The 14,815-nt window shown below is 38.8% G+C and overlaps 1 protein-coding gene across 6 annotated transcripts in view; it reads right to left on the reverse strand.

The window, feature by feature from the left end:
• Positions 1-3,492: 3,492 nt before the first annotated feature.
• tmem87b (transmembrane protein 87B) overlaps positions 3,493-14,815 on the reverse strand; it is a 50,851-nt gene continuing 39,528 nt past the window's right edge. For 5 of the 6 annotated variants that reach the window (XM_041188809.1, XM_041188808.1, XM_041188811.1 and 2 more), the window contains exons 14-21: positions 12,947-13,055; positions 12,801-12,859; positions 11,465-11,568; positions 9,236-9,303; positions 8,822-8,889; positions 6,909-6,958; positions 4,964-4,994; positions 3,493-4,059 (exon numbers count right to left, since the gene is read on the reverse strand). In XM_041188809.1, coding sequence (XP_041044743.1) covers positions 4,018-4,059; positions 4,964-4,994; positions 6,909-6,958; positions 8,822-8,889; positions 9,236-9,303; positions 11,465-11,568; positions 12,801-12,859; positions 12,947-13,055 — 531 coding nt within the window. In that variant the 3' untranslated portion in view covers positions 3,493-4,017. The remainder of the gene's footprint in view (positions 4,060-4,963; positions 4,995-6,908; positions 6,959-8,821; positions 8,890-9,235; positions 9,304-11,464; positions 11,569-12,800; positions 12,860-12,946; positions 13,056-14,815) is intronic. The other variant, XM_041188814.1, reaches the window with a different exon arrangement.

Consider the following 14,815-nt stretch of genomic DNA (forward strand, 5'->3'; position numbering starts at 1 on the left):
AGATGGGTTGAGTGAATGGGCAAATATCTGGCAAATGGAGTACAATGTCAGCAAATGTCTTCACTTTGGCACAAAGAATAAAAAGTAGTATTACTAAATGGAGAACAGCTGCATAATTGAGGTGCAGAGGGATCTAGGTGTTCTAGTACGAGTCACAAAGTTAGTATGCAGGTACAGCAAGTAATTAAGAAGGCTAATGGAATGCTATCCTTTATTTTGAGAGGAATTGAACATAAGTAAGGATGTTATGCTTGTTATACAGGGCATTGGTGAGATTGCATCTCGAATGCTGTTGTAGTTTTGGTCTCCTTATTTAATGAATGATGTAAATGTGTTAGAGGCGGCTCAGAGGAGGTTTACTAGATTGATACCTGGAATGAACAGGTTGTCTTACAAGGAAAGGTCGAACAGACTGGACTTGTTTCCACTGGCATTTGTAAGAGTGAGGGGTGATTTGATTGATGTATACAAGATCCTCAACAGCCTTGACAAGGTGGACGTGGGAAGGGTGTTTCTTCTTGTGGGTGAGTCCAGAATTAGGGGGCACTGTTTTGAAATTAGGGATCACCCTTTTAGGACAGATGAGGAGAATTTTTTTCTCTCCTGGGGTTGTGCAGCTTTGGAACTCTCTGCCTCAGAAGGCGGCGGAGTCAGGATCATTGAATATTTTTAAGGCAGAGATAGATAGAATCTAAGGTTATCGGGGGGTAGACGGTAATGTTGAATTCGAAACATAAGCAGATCATCCATGGTTTTATTGAATGGAGGAGCAGGCTCAAGGGACTGAATGGTCTACCCATTCCTATTTCTTATGCAACACAGCCTTCTGGACTCTCGCTCTTTGCTGCAGAGAACAGCGTCAGTCCCCCTCACTATACTGTCGCCTACTACCACGACATTCCTATTTGCTCCCCCTGCTTGAACAGCTTCCTGTATCATGGTGCCATGGTCAGCCTGCCAATCCACCTTGCAGACCTTGCTTTCATGCACACAGGTCGTGAGCACCTCAAGCCTGTTTAACAAATGCAAAGTCTGATGCTCCTCCACTATCGTCTGCTCGATCCGATTACCTGCCTCACTTAGTGTCACATCCTCCTGTCCCTCAGGGCTGACCAAAACAGACGACCCTATTCTAAAAGGTGTGACTGTCTTCTGGAATAAAGCATCCAGGTGTTTCTCCTCCTCCCTTACATAGCCCAGAATCTGCAGTTCGGCTTCCAGGTCAATCCTTATCTGAAATTCCTCTAGCTGCTTACACTTTCTTCAGATATGTTTGTCCTGGATTGCCTTGGCGCCCAAATTTCCCACATTCCACAGCTGCAACATAACACCTGTCCTGCCATTGTTAGTTATATTATTTAATTACTCACTTTATTAACCAAATTAGAAAGACAGCAGCTCAGAATTGTGGCTTTGTATTATATTTAATGGAGTAAAAAGATTTACTTTGACATTTTTGAAATCTAAGAGATATATTAACATTTAATTTAAGAGACAGACAGACTCAAATCATGATTTTACAGGTTGTTAACTCCTATGGAATTGTGATTAACCCTTTTAGACCAGTCAATAGAAAGATAATCTATAAGTACAATTTGATCTTAAACAAGATAACATTATTGAACAGAAAGCAATAAGAGTGCATATTTCCTCTAACAAAAGAAATCGTTATTTGTGGAAGCTTTGCAGTTACCAAAATGCAATTAGTTAAAATTCTAATTTTGAAAAATACAGTATTTATAATAAAAACAGAAAATGGTGGAAACTCTCAGGTCTGTCAGCATTTACGGACAAGGGAGACGGAGTTGACATTTTGGGTCATGACTTTTTCATCAGAAGTCAGAATTCTGATGAAAGGTCATGACCTGAAAAGTTAACTCTTGTTTCACTCTCTACAGATGCTGACAGACCTGCTGAGTATTATCAGCACTTTCTATTTTTATCTCATAATTCCAGCATCCACAATATCTTGCTTTTCTTTGCAATATTTTGTAATGATTGCTAATACAATCAGTGATTTGCATATTTAGTTGACAGACAAAAAAATCTATTGCAGGACTATCCAAAACAATTCACCATTTTAAATACCTTCCATAACACCCTCTAAATTGTATTTAAATAGTATCATTTAAATGTTTGATGCAAAAACAGAATTGTGCCTTAAAGTCCAACACTAGTAACTCTTCCACAGGTAATGTATAAAACAATTTTAAAATGGAGTCAACGACTGCAGCATTCATTAGGCAATATGCAGGCCATTAAAAATAAATGAAATCCATTAACAACGTTATCATCAACAGCAACATAACAATACAGAGATCCATTGTGCTTTATCAGACTGGTAGGACAGGCTTGCAATTGTCCACATAACAAAGTTTTGATCTCAGCGGCTGTCCTTGTTAAGAAAAGAGGGAAGAAACTAAGCAGAGTCAGGGGCTGGAGCAAAGGAAAAGAAAAGCATCACCAACACCTCTAGGATGCCACTCTTACACTTCCTTAGTGATCAACAGCATTAGCAAAGAAGTGGCAGCACTGCACCTGTCCAAGCAAGGCAATGCTTTGTAGCATGGGAGAAAAGAAACATATTATTTTAAATTTTGTTTAAACTGCACCAAAAAAGGGAACTGTGTCAGGAGCTATTGCTGTTACTCCAGCAAGAGCAAAGAGTGAAGGTCTCAGAGATCAGCTGGCCACTTGTTTTATTTTGTGTTGCTAACAAAAGGCTGAATTCAGTATCACAATGTGTGTGCAGTCTCTGTTTTTTACTCAGTTAGATTTGGTTTATTAACCTGAACATTCACAATACAATTATTTTCATGCTTTTTTTGAAAGAAAATACAACAGAGATAATACGAACCATGATTTTTCACGTGCTTTCTATCATCCAGATCTTAGGCACGATTTCTCTTCCAACATTCACAATAATTGTGTTTTTCTAATTTACAAAAAAATATACTCGTGTCCCTACAGCAATATGTATCCTTTATATCTATACATACAATTCAAAGCAAAGGACAACTATATTTATAAATGATTCATACATTACGCTGTGGGCAAATATTGCTAGAAACAAGACACCAGCTTTACAAAACAAAAACAGAATTACCTGGAAAAGCTCAGCAGGTCTGGCAGCATCGGCGGAGAAGAAAAGAGTTGACGTTTCGAGTCCTCATGACCCTTCGACAGAACTTGAGTTCGAGTCCAGGAAAGAGCTGAAATATAAGCTGGTTTAAGGTGTGTGTGTGGGGGGCGGAGAGATAGAGAGACAGAGAGGTGGAGGGGGTTGGTGTGGTTGTAGCGACAAACCTCTCTGTCTCTCTATCTCTCCGCCCCCCACACACACACCTTAAACCAGCTTATATTTCAGCTCTTTCCTGGACTCGAACTCAAGTTCTGTCGAAGGGTCATGAGGACTCGAAACGTCAACTCTTTTCTTCTCCGCCGATGCTGCCAGACCTGCTGAGTTTTTCCAGGTAATTCTGTTTTTGTTTTGGATTTCCAGCATCCGCAGTTTTTTTGTTTTTTTCACCAGCTTTACAGGTGGGTGTGAAATTAAAACTTCCAAGAAACTGTCAACAGAATATTTCAAGATACTTCTTACACAATGTAGGCTAGCTTAATGGAATACTGTCACAAGGACAAAATTCTAAATCCGCATCAGCCTACAGAGTATTTCATTTCAAGAGGGGAGGGGAAAGGAGGAATTACTGAAAATTGAACTCTCATGCTATTTTAAAAGATTCATAGCAAAGTCTCTTTACAGTGCAGAGTCTTGATTTTCTGTTATGTGGACTTACAGCTTTATTCACTTCAAAAGTAAGTTTAAAAATAAAATTAGAACGTGAGAATTGCACATGAAGTAAACGAACAGTGTTATCTCTGGTAGCCCAATTACCAACTCAAGCCATCCATGACACTTCTTCCTTCACTATCCTTGGACCACACCACATGCAGAATTCAGTCAGTGTCACAAAGTGAACTTCACAGTAAAATACCGGCTTGCATTGCACAAAAACTTCATTCCATCTTTGACATTTCATATTTGGTTGTCATTATTTCCTAATTTGGAAAGAAAGAGCAAAATTAAAATTAATACAGCTTTGATTTAGTATACTTCTTACCAATGCCATTTCTACTTTCGTACATAACTAACGGGGCACCAAGCTCTGGAATTCCTGCCCTACACCTCTCTGCCTCACTTTCCTCCTTTAAGACACTTCTTGAAATCTACATCTTTGGACCAGCTTTTGGTCACCTGACCTAATATTGCCTTATACCGCTCAGTGTCATACTTTGTTTTATAATGCTTCTTTGGAACACATTGGGATGTTTCATTACATTAAAGGCACAATAGGTGGGATTTTACAGTCCAACCAAAGTCAATGGACTTTTGAATGGCTCGTTGCATTTACGGCTCCACCCCTGCCACGATGGGGCTGTAAAATTCAACCCTACGTAAATATAGGTTGTTGTTGTTTTAGTCACTTTTGTTACGTTCTTCTCAATTGTGACACATGCCACCTCCACAAACATTACCATCTCAAAACATACTGCAGGATACACTCATCAAATAGCACTGGTTAACCCACATGAAAGTCTTAGCCAAGAAATTCAGCTAGGTTCTTGCTCATACAAAGAACATCAAGATACCAACCAGACCCTGTAAGTATGGAACTGCCCAAAACTTGGTACAGAGTACAATCTGCAGAAAATATTGCAAAGTTTATTACAGCCTGACCTCCCTCAGCAGTAGCATAAGTACATAATGCTGACATAATTAGAGCTACTGGCAGCTGAGATCTCAGCTGTACAGACCAGATAAACAACAAACCAAGTGGCAATTAAACAATTTTTTTGTAGGTTGGGGAAGGAGAGAGAAGGAACGACAGGCATGTTTCTAATACCAACAAAACTGCTTGTGAATCAACTTTAATTAACAATGTTCTAGGAGGAGTCTACTTACTTCATCTGAATCCAGCAACATAGGGAGTGCACTGAAACAAAAAAATGCAAGTTATATTAGCTATAGTCATGCTAGGTCAAGGGAAATGGAATATATTGTGATAGCAGAACAACAATCCCTCTAAATTTCTTTATTGTGCTCAGTCTATTCATTTTAATACATGGTACTTTTAAAATTTTTTGGGTAGCCATGGAAATATGGCATGTTAAAGGGGTCAGCATGCAAGCATGGTGCCTTCGCCACTGGAGTGCAGATGGAACATCGCAGTAACAGCAATTAAGTAGCAAGCACATTTGGGAGAATCTGCCATTTGTTTAAGGTTGGCCGGGAGCTAAGTTTAACAGAAATATATGAATAGATGTACAAAACTAATGTTCAGGTACACAACTGCGCTGCTAAATTACTAAATTCTAAATTACTAAATGCACTTTGGCAGGAATAGAGGAGCTGAATATTATTTAAATGGAGAAAAACTTCAGAAAGCTGCAGCACAGAGGGATTTGGGAGTCCTCGTGCATGAATCCCAAAAAGCTAACATACAAGTTCAACAGGTAATAGAGAAGGCAAATGGAATGTTGGCCTTTATTTCAAAGGGAACGGAATGTAAAAATAGGAAAGTCTTGCTATTACTATACAAGGTACTAGTTAGACCACACCTAGAATACTGTGAACAGTTTTGGTCCCCTTACCTAAGGAAAGATATACTGGCATTGGAGGCAGTCCAGAGAAGGTTCACTAGGTTGATCACGGGAATGGAGGGATTTTCTTATGAGGAGAAGTTGAGTAGGTTGGGTCTGTACTCACTGGAGTTTAGAAGAATGAAAGGTGACGTGATTGAAACATCTAACATTCTTAGGAGGCTTGACAGGATAGATGCTGAGAGGTTGTTTCCCCTTGTGTGAGAGTCTAGGATCAGAGGGCATAATTTCAGTAAACCTATTTAAAACAGAAATGAGGAGGAATTTCTTCTCTCAGAGGGTAGTTAATCTGTGGAATTCTTTACCCCAGCGGGCTGTAAAGCTGGGTCGTTAAGTATGTTCAAGGCTGAGATAGACAGATTTTTAATCAGTAAGGGAATCATGAATTATGGGGAAAGGGCAGGTAAGTGGAGTTGAGGATTATCAAGTCAGCCATGATCTCACTGAACGGCAGAGCAGACTCGATGGGCCGAATGGCCTACTTATGCTCCTACAGGCAGATTTTCCATACCTGCCTACTGCCGGGATCTTCTGGTCCCACCACAAGTCAACAGAATTCTAGCTGGGGTGCTGCTTGGCCCATGGCGGGTCTTGCCCACAATGGGGCCAGAAAACCCCAGTCTATGTTTTATGGTCTAAATAAGGCACAATGTTTTCATGCTAGAGGTGAGAAGAAGCGAGGTGTTTGTTCATTAAGACAAATCACAATATAAGAAACACAAGAAAAAAAATGAACCGAGGAAGGTGTTGTAAAGAATAATTAGAAGTTAAAACTTTGGAAAATGGGTCACAAATAGATCAAACAAATCACCTTAGGTCACAATTGTGCACTTTTTTCTGTTAAAGTTGTTGAAAAACAGCAGTGGCTAGGGCAAGAGAGTGTTAATAGTATGTTCATTATGTTTGTAAGGTATACAGGTGAAGGGCATTGTTTAAGTATTTTGAGCACATATTAATTGGGGACAGCTGAGGCACGGAGTGAGAGCAGAGCTATGAGACTGAACAAAGTCAACTAACTCTCAATAAAGAAAAGCTGTGTGTCTCAGTTTCTGCTTCACCAGCCTGTTTGGATTCTGTTGGCAGGGAGCAGGTTGTGTTCTGAGATTTAGAAAATGAGGCAAGGCATGAAGGGACTGGGAGGCACAAAGAACAAAACCAAATGTAACAAAAATAAAATACTCAAAGCAAAAGCAAAGATTAGATCAGAAAGGGTATCTTAAGAGATTTAATAAAATGCTGATAATTACATGTCTGTAATTGAAGGGATGTTTTCTTCCACCCACTTTAAATCTTCATCCTATTAAAAAAAAGCACATATCAAACCAAGTCCTGAAAAAGTGTAAAAATCTGTACAAATTTAAAAATACACGGGTTTTGGAAAAGACAGTGAATGATTTGTCATACAAGATGGGCTGGAAAAGTCTTCTCAGGACAATTTTGATCATGCATCGCAAATACAGAAAAAATAAGATTAAGGCAAGAGAAGAAGAAAAACCCCTGGGCAAGGAAAAGAATCAGTCTATCAAACCCACTCACCCAGAGTTTACATGTAATTGTATCTTAGACCTCACCCCCAAATCACCTACTGATCTCCTGTTTCATTTAAAGAAGGGGTTAGGTATACTTAAGAAGAAAACAGTTGCAGAGTTATGGGGAAACATTGAGGGAGGGGCACTCTTTTAAAGAGTTGGTTTAGGCAAAAGTAGTCTCCAGTGCTGCCAGATTCCAAGATTCAGGTGACATTAATATCCTTTTATCGAATGAGGGTGTCGCTAGCAAGGCCAACATTAGTTGCTCATGTCTTTGAGAAGACGTTGGTGAGTCACCTTCTTGAACCACAGCAGTTCATACGGTTTGGTACCCAGTACTGTTAGAAAGGGAGTTCCACGTTTTAGACCTATTGACAGTGGAGAAATGGTGTTACAGTTGCAAGTCAGGATGGTGCGTGGCTTTATTTGGTATTTTGTAAACATAAAAAAAGTCCCAAGGGGTGAAATAGAAATGTATGAGAGACAAATAGGGAGGAGATATTGGGTAGATATTAGGTGATCAAATGCTTGATCAAAAAGATGAGTTTTAAGCAGCATTTTAAAAAGGAGAAATACAAAGAGATGGAGAAGTTTAGGGAGGGAATTCCAGACCTGAGGGCCAAGATGGCTGAAAGCATGACCATCATTGGTAGACTATTGAAGGAATTGGGAACACATAGCCATATTTGGAGTAATGCAGAGTTGGAGGGTTGCAGGGCTGGAGGAGGCTACAGAGATAGGAAGGAGTGAGAGACCATGGAGGAATTTAAATATAATGGCCCCAATTCACAGTGGTAATGATGAAAAACCATCAGCATTTGCCATCATTACTCGACTGAAACTGATAGCAAGTCCTGGAGTCTGCACATGTGCAGAATAATGCATAAATCTAGAAGTTGCTGTTAGTGATTCTATGATTCTCCAGAGGGTATGTTGTTTAGGCAACCTTCCCCCTCATCCCAATGTTTAATCAATGGAAAAACAACTGAATTGATAAAAGCTTCCACTAATACGCTGTTAGTCTTACCTTGAAAAAGTAAACATCCAGTTACATCTCATTCAAAAAAGGTGCAAAACAGTGTACTGCAAAATACCCTCACTGGACCAAAGAAACTACTTTTACAATTGCGGGATGTCAAATATTTCCTTAATGGTAAAAGAAATTTTTAAAAATCTTTAAGTTTATTTAACTTTCAGTTTCTCTCCTAATCCAATCAGAATTTATTTTGCTATCTGAAAATTTAAAAGTGAAGGATATTAAGTGCTTTTAACTACCTAGTTTGCTTTTTGTGAATACTTCACTCTGGTCAGCTTGCTAACAACATTGCTGCTGTACATCAAGACATCCCCTTAACTTGGCCTATATTTAAACCTTCATTAGGAGAGGGAAAATCATGCTACAGAGATAGATCTTTGTTGGAAGCTCTCTTCGAAGTCACTGGTGAGCTCCACTGCTTCGTTGCTGACCATAAAGTCTAGCCCATTGATATGCACATACATCTAAACTTTTGAAAAATCAACTGTTCAACATTTTGACGTTATTTCAAACCTATCCAAGATCAATATTTTACATCTGCATGTTTACATGTATTGATTCCATATCACGAATAACATGCAAAAATACTTCTCACCATATTGGAGCCTGGTTTTGCTGTGCCATTAATCCCCACTTTGGATGTCCTTGCCTTTATTCCATCAGCTTTAGAGTACACAACAAAAATGGTTGGATTGAGTGATACAGACTGTTGCAGTAAACATTAAAAAATTACGGAAACAAAAATACAGACAATGAGTTGGCTCATTGGAAAAGGTCAACTCATATGTCAAGTTTAGAAAATTCACACTAATACAGAACAAACTAGAATACAGTTTATCTCTACACTTTTTCACTGTGCTAAACAATCTTTTGAGAAACCATGACTAATTTTTACTACGCTATTTGTAGGATCTCACTGTGTCTACAATTCAACTCCATGCAAACTTAATGTAAATGAATTAAGTCGAAACTCTAGAAATGCAAGCATAATATGTATTTATATACATACCAAAGTTTACTCCAACCAGTTCATTCATTTCATCATCTGGGTCATCAATAAGAGGTGTAAGTGCATATCTGAAGTTAAAAATCACCCAAGGGAGAGAAAGAATCAGAAAATGTATACCGATAATTTAAAAAAAAATCTCCCCTCCTCCACCTCTGAAAGTAATGATTCATGCTGCCAGCAATCTCAATATATCTCCCAAGCAACACTTCAGGTGTGAGCTCAGACATTGTTTAAGGCAAGGCATTACGACTCAACCTCGCCAGATAGAAGTAAAATGCAGCACTCTTATACCACAATGGGTCTAAAGCTGCTATTTTAACACAGAACAAGAATTACACCTGTCACTCCCCCCTACCCTAGCCTACACCCACCTCCCCCCCCCGCCACCGCCCCACACACACAGTGTAAAATCTAGTAACATACCAAGTGATGTTTTTATCATCCAGATTATTTGAGAGACTTAAGCATTCAGCTTTTACAACAGGACTGGTTTAATCACGCGACTCAAGCTACATTAAAAATTATTAGTTTTGAAACCCAAGGAATCTGAAATGCCCCTTTTACTTGTTTTACAAAGAAACATAAGGAAACATGAATTAAATGTAAAATCTGAAGAATTGTGCATTTTAAGTTAACACCATTAGTTCAGATTAATTTTAATGCAGAAATGCTAAGACATTCTCTGAAGGACTCTAATAATCAGAATTACACTTCATGCAGTGGTGAAGCCATACTACATGATTAAAACAAATCACTGGGGAAGTTCAATCAACTTTCAGATACCTATTAAAACAGTCAAGAAATTTAGTCTAGGTCTTTTCTGTGGACTTTTGAAGCATGAGAAAGAATTTTTGTGTGCTTTCTTTCGGTACCTTCACTCCATTACCATCTAATCAGAAAAAAAGGAAGTTGAGTCATAAGGAACATAGGAGTAGGAGTAGGCTATTCTGTCCTTCAAGTCTGCTTCTCCATTCAATAAGATCATGGCTGATTCTGTTGTAGTCTCATCTCCACTTTCCTGTCTACTCCCCATCACCCTCAACTCTGTCTATCAAAAATCTGCCCAACTCTGCCTTGAAAATATTCAATTACCCAGCCTCCAGTGCTTTCTAGGGAAGAGAATTCCACAGACTAAGGCACATTGAGGGGGGAAAAAAATCTCATCTCCGTCTTAAGGTAGACCTCTTACTCTTAAACTGTGTCCCTGGTTTTCATCTCTTCCACAAGGGGAAATGTACTCCTGATATCTACCCAATCAAGTCCCCTCATGATCTTATGTTTCAATAAGACCACCTCTCACTCCTCTAAACCCCAATTTGTTCAATCTTTCTTCACAAGATAAGTCCCTTATCCCAGGAATAAGTTGAATGAACCTTCTCATAATTGCATTACAAGCAGTTCAATCTTTTCTCAGATAAAAAGACCAAAACTGTACACAGTATTCTAAATGCAGTCTCACTAAGGCCCTGTACAGCTACAATAAAACTTCCCTACTTTTATATTCAATTCCCCTTGCAATAAATGCCAAAATTCCATTTGCCTTCTTAATCACTTGCTGTACCTGCATCCTAATTTTTCGTGATTTGTGTACCAAGATACCAGATCCCTCTATCCCACCGAGTTCTGCAAACTCTCTCCATTTAAATAACATATTGGTTTTCTATTCTTCCTGCCAAAGTGGACAAGTTCACATTTTCCCACATTATACTCCATCTACCCATTTTTTGCACATTCATTTAACCTGTCCATGTCCCTTTGCAGACTCCGCCTCCCCCCCCCCCCCTCTTCTCGACAACTTGGCTTTCCTGCCTATCTTGGTATAATCCACAAATTTAGCTACCATACATTCGGTCCCTTCATCCAAATCATTGATGTAGATTGGACTGCAACAGTTCAAGGCGGCAGCTCACCACCACCTTCTCAAGGGCAATTAGGGATAGGCAATAAATGCTGGCTTAAAATGCCCACACTGCATGATGATAAAAAAGATTGTAAACATTGAGCCCCCAGCACTGATCCCTATGGCATTCCACTTATTACAGCATGCCAACCCTAAAAATCACCTCGGTTGCCCAGCTATCATTTAAATGGTAACATGAAAAGAGATTCAAAACAAATTGCCTGTCAAAAACTCCAGAAAGGCAATACAACTAAAGGAAGTCAAGGGGGAAAAGAGAGAAACTCAAGAAATAAATATTTCACTATGCATTAAGAATTAGAAACTTATACCTCTGATTATTTGCTGATGGTCTCCAGAGGAACATTATGACCAAGAGAATGACAGAAAAAAGAAGTCTCCAGAAAGCATCATCAACCCAGAGTTCCATCCAATCCTGGTAATTTTTGAAAGACAGATAAAAGTGGCTCAAATTTCATATCAATTTAGACAAATTAGAAGTTTGAATAAGGAACACAGTCAAATTACTTCAATTGTGGATGACTGCCAACAAATTTCTCTTACAAATGTAGTAAAACTCTATCTTAATGGAGACTTTAATGCAGACCAGTGATAGCAAGTCTGATTTTGGAAAGTGTTTACAATTACACATTTACTTTGAAATTTCCTAAACTAAACGTGGTTTTGTGATCACACTATAATCCCATTGATAGAACAACTCAATTTTAGATCCCTATCCTTCACATCATGTCTGACTGAGGGCAACTAGGCAACCTGCTTCCAAACCTCCACTCTGAAGAAATAGACTCATAGGCGTTTACAGCACAGGAGGAGCCCAGTTGGCCTATCGTGTCTGGGCCGGTCTACAAAGATCTGACTACACTAATCCCATTTTTCAGCTCTCGGCCCCTAGTTAAAACACAAACTAAGGTCATCCCAGGTTCGATCCCAGTATTTGCAGAGTTAGCTGATTCCAACCAAGCTTGACCTGATTCAGGCAGGAGAAAATGGGCATGGTTTCTATTCTTGATTATTGTATACTGGTATTGTATTCCATTTGGACATTTGACAAGTCCAGAATTAGAATCTCGCCAACAGTTACCGTCATTTAACAGACGATAAGTAACTTTATTCCCTCCCCCTCCCTGGAACCTGTGTACAAGGAAATTAATAGTTTAATTCAATTAATGTTAAGGGACATATTCCATAGCTTTATTAGGGCATACATGTCAAAATAGGCAGTTGTACTAGTTGTTCTTCCTTCTGCCAACTCTCAAGAAGAGAGCTGCTTGACTGTTTGCTTGGGGGTTGTTGGGGGGGGGGGGGGGAAGTGGTGGTGGGCAGGGGGACAGAGCAGAGTTGTGATTTTCAGGGCTAAATAGTTAATTATATCAGATATTGATAGTGATATTTAAGGCAGAGAAAGCACTGCAACACTAATTCTACTTCCGGATGATTAACATCTGAGCGAGATCATACATCTAATACCTTCAATTGCAAATTGTTAAGATTAGTTTTGATTATACTCAGCCTTAAGTGGGCTCCGCAACATTTTGAAAATGGGATTGGTAAAACATGCATTCCATCTAACGTGTAGCGGTTTGGATAGGTCTGACAGAGAAGAGCAAAAAAAAAATTTAAATAAATAAAATCTTTTAAATAACTTACTGACTGGCATGCTGTCAATCTGAACTTTTTGGTTGTCCATACCATAAATCCAACTGATGCTAGAAAATTAAGATAATTTCATTAATACACAAAGGAAACCATAACAGTTCACATGAGGAACCTGAATGCACCAAAAAATGACTTACCTATTATTGCCAAAATTAATGTATTGGTAAAATGTCTGTATAGTGATAGCTTCACTGCATTTTTCCTTAATTTTAGAGTCTTAATTGTTTGAGCTAAGCTGACGAATATGTAACAAAAGTTAAGGAAAATGGCTTCAATAATCATAAGTTGAAAAAAATAGTTTTAAAGGACTTTATTGCCATAAGCATCAGAAAAATGCTCATTCATGAAAATATTCAAATTCAAGCCACCTAGTTCATTCCCAACACCCTGTTATGATCCCATTGGCGAAACCATAAACCAAAACAATCAAATTTATCGAATGACCCCCTCCCCCCAATTGAAGAAATTACCAACAAGCTTCCACTTCTTGTAGCTTTTACTTTAACACAAATCAGAACCAATGCAAATTAAACACAAATTAACAGGCAAAACTTCAAATAAAAAGTTAAATTTCACTTTTAAGTAGTTGATATGACAAAGATACATCTTAAGCAGCCACAAGCACCCACATCATTCCCTGGACAAATGCGGCACTAAGTAGCTATACAGTTCCACAATATGCTATTTTTTATTTACATAGGATAAGCCATGATTCCTATCCAACAATAGCTTTGAGATTCACGGTGTGATCATCAGCAAGGCACACTTCTACGAACCCTCTCCCTCAGGTCACAACAGTCCTGATTGGTTAGCTTTCCAGAGATTTTTTTCAACTTCTGAAAATAAATTGACCTCTTCCTGAGAGTGATTTGTTTCTTCTCAAAAATTCTTTGCATTCCCCTTTCTGTCTCTGTCTGCTTTCTCCTTCTGTCTGCATTTGTGTGCTGATCACCTTCACCCTCCAGCTCCTCTGCTTGTAGCTCTTTGTGCCTGTCAGCCACACGGCCTCTTTCTTGACTTCCTTTCTGTTGGTACTGCTTCCAGGTGAACGGTCTCCAAGTCACATTTTCTTAGTATCCAAGAAATCACAATTGATTCTTTTACAATTGATGCAAAGTCCTTTCCATACATTCTTAAAAGCAATTACAGATTCCAAAGACCTTTTAAAAGAAATTACAAATTTTCCTAACTGTACTGCTTCTGGGTCAAGGTCATCAACACCTCCCGCAGCCATTCCAATTTTCCCTTCCACTCTTGAACAATTGAAATCTAATTCCTCAGGCACCAGCAGCCCTCCTGTATGTCACACAGGAACAGAGAGCACAAAAGTTATTAAATAATGAGAGCCGTCATAACCAAGCCTAATTCTTATACTCACCAGTCGTTCACACACGACTTGACATTTTTTTTCCTTTCCTGGCGGGGAACATCAAGGTTCAACTGAAGCACCTCTCATGTCATCTAAGTTAAGGTTGGCTAACTCAAGACAAATCCGGGATCAAATTAAGACGTGATTGGTTTAATGGTTCAGTAGATTTATCTTCTGAACTATCTGAACCCTCTTCTCACACACACTGTTTTTTTTAGTTGGTTCTTTTGGGCTCCGAATTCTGGTTTGATTTTATTTTCCTTAACTTTCACCAAAGTTCTTCCCTTTTTTGACTTGTCCTTCTCTTACCATTTATGTAGTCATCATATCCTTTGATGGTACTTGTTCTAAAAGACGAATAAATAGAATCTGAAGCTAACTCCTTCCAAGTTTACAGGTAAATAAGAGTATGGACCGCTCCTGGGTAGGTACCTTACACCGTAATAAGTTGTAAGAATTCAATAGAGGAAGCAATGGCCAAGCTGGCATGGATGTAAAAATAATAAAACAGCAAACCTATTTTTCTGCAATTTTTACTTTTGCTCAACTATATGCAATGATCGCTTCAGGAATCTCTCATCAGTAATGCTCCAGTCAGTTGAAAGGAAGAGCACCAAAGCCTTCTGGACCACTCACA

This window comes from Carcharodon carcharias, chromosome 5 (genome assembly GCF_017639515.1).
Source record: "Carcharodon carcharias isolate sCarCar2 chromosome 5, sCarCar2.pri, whole genome shotgun sequence".
Taxonomy (NCBI): Eukaryota; Metazoa; Chordata; class Chondrichthyes; order Lamniformes; family Lamnidae; genus Carcharodon; species Carcharodon carcharias.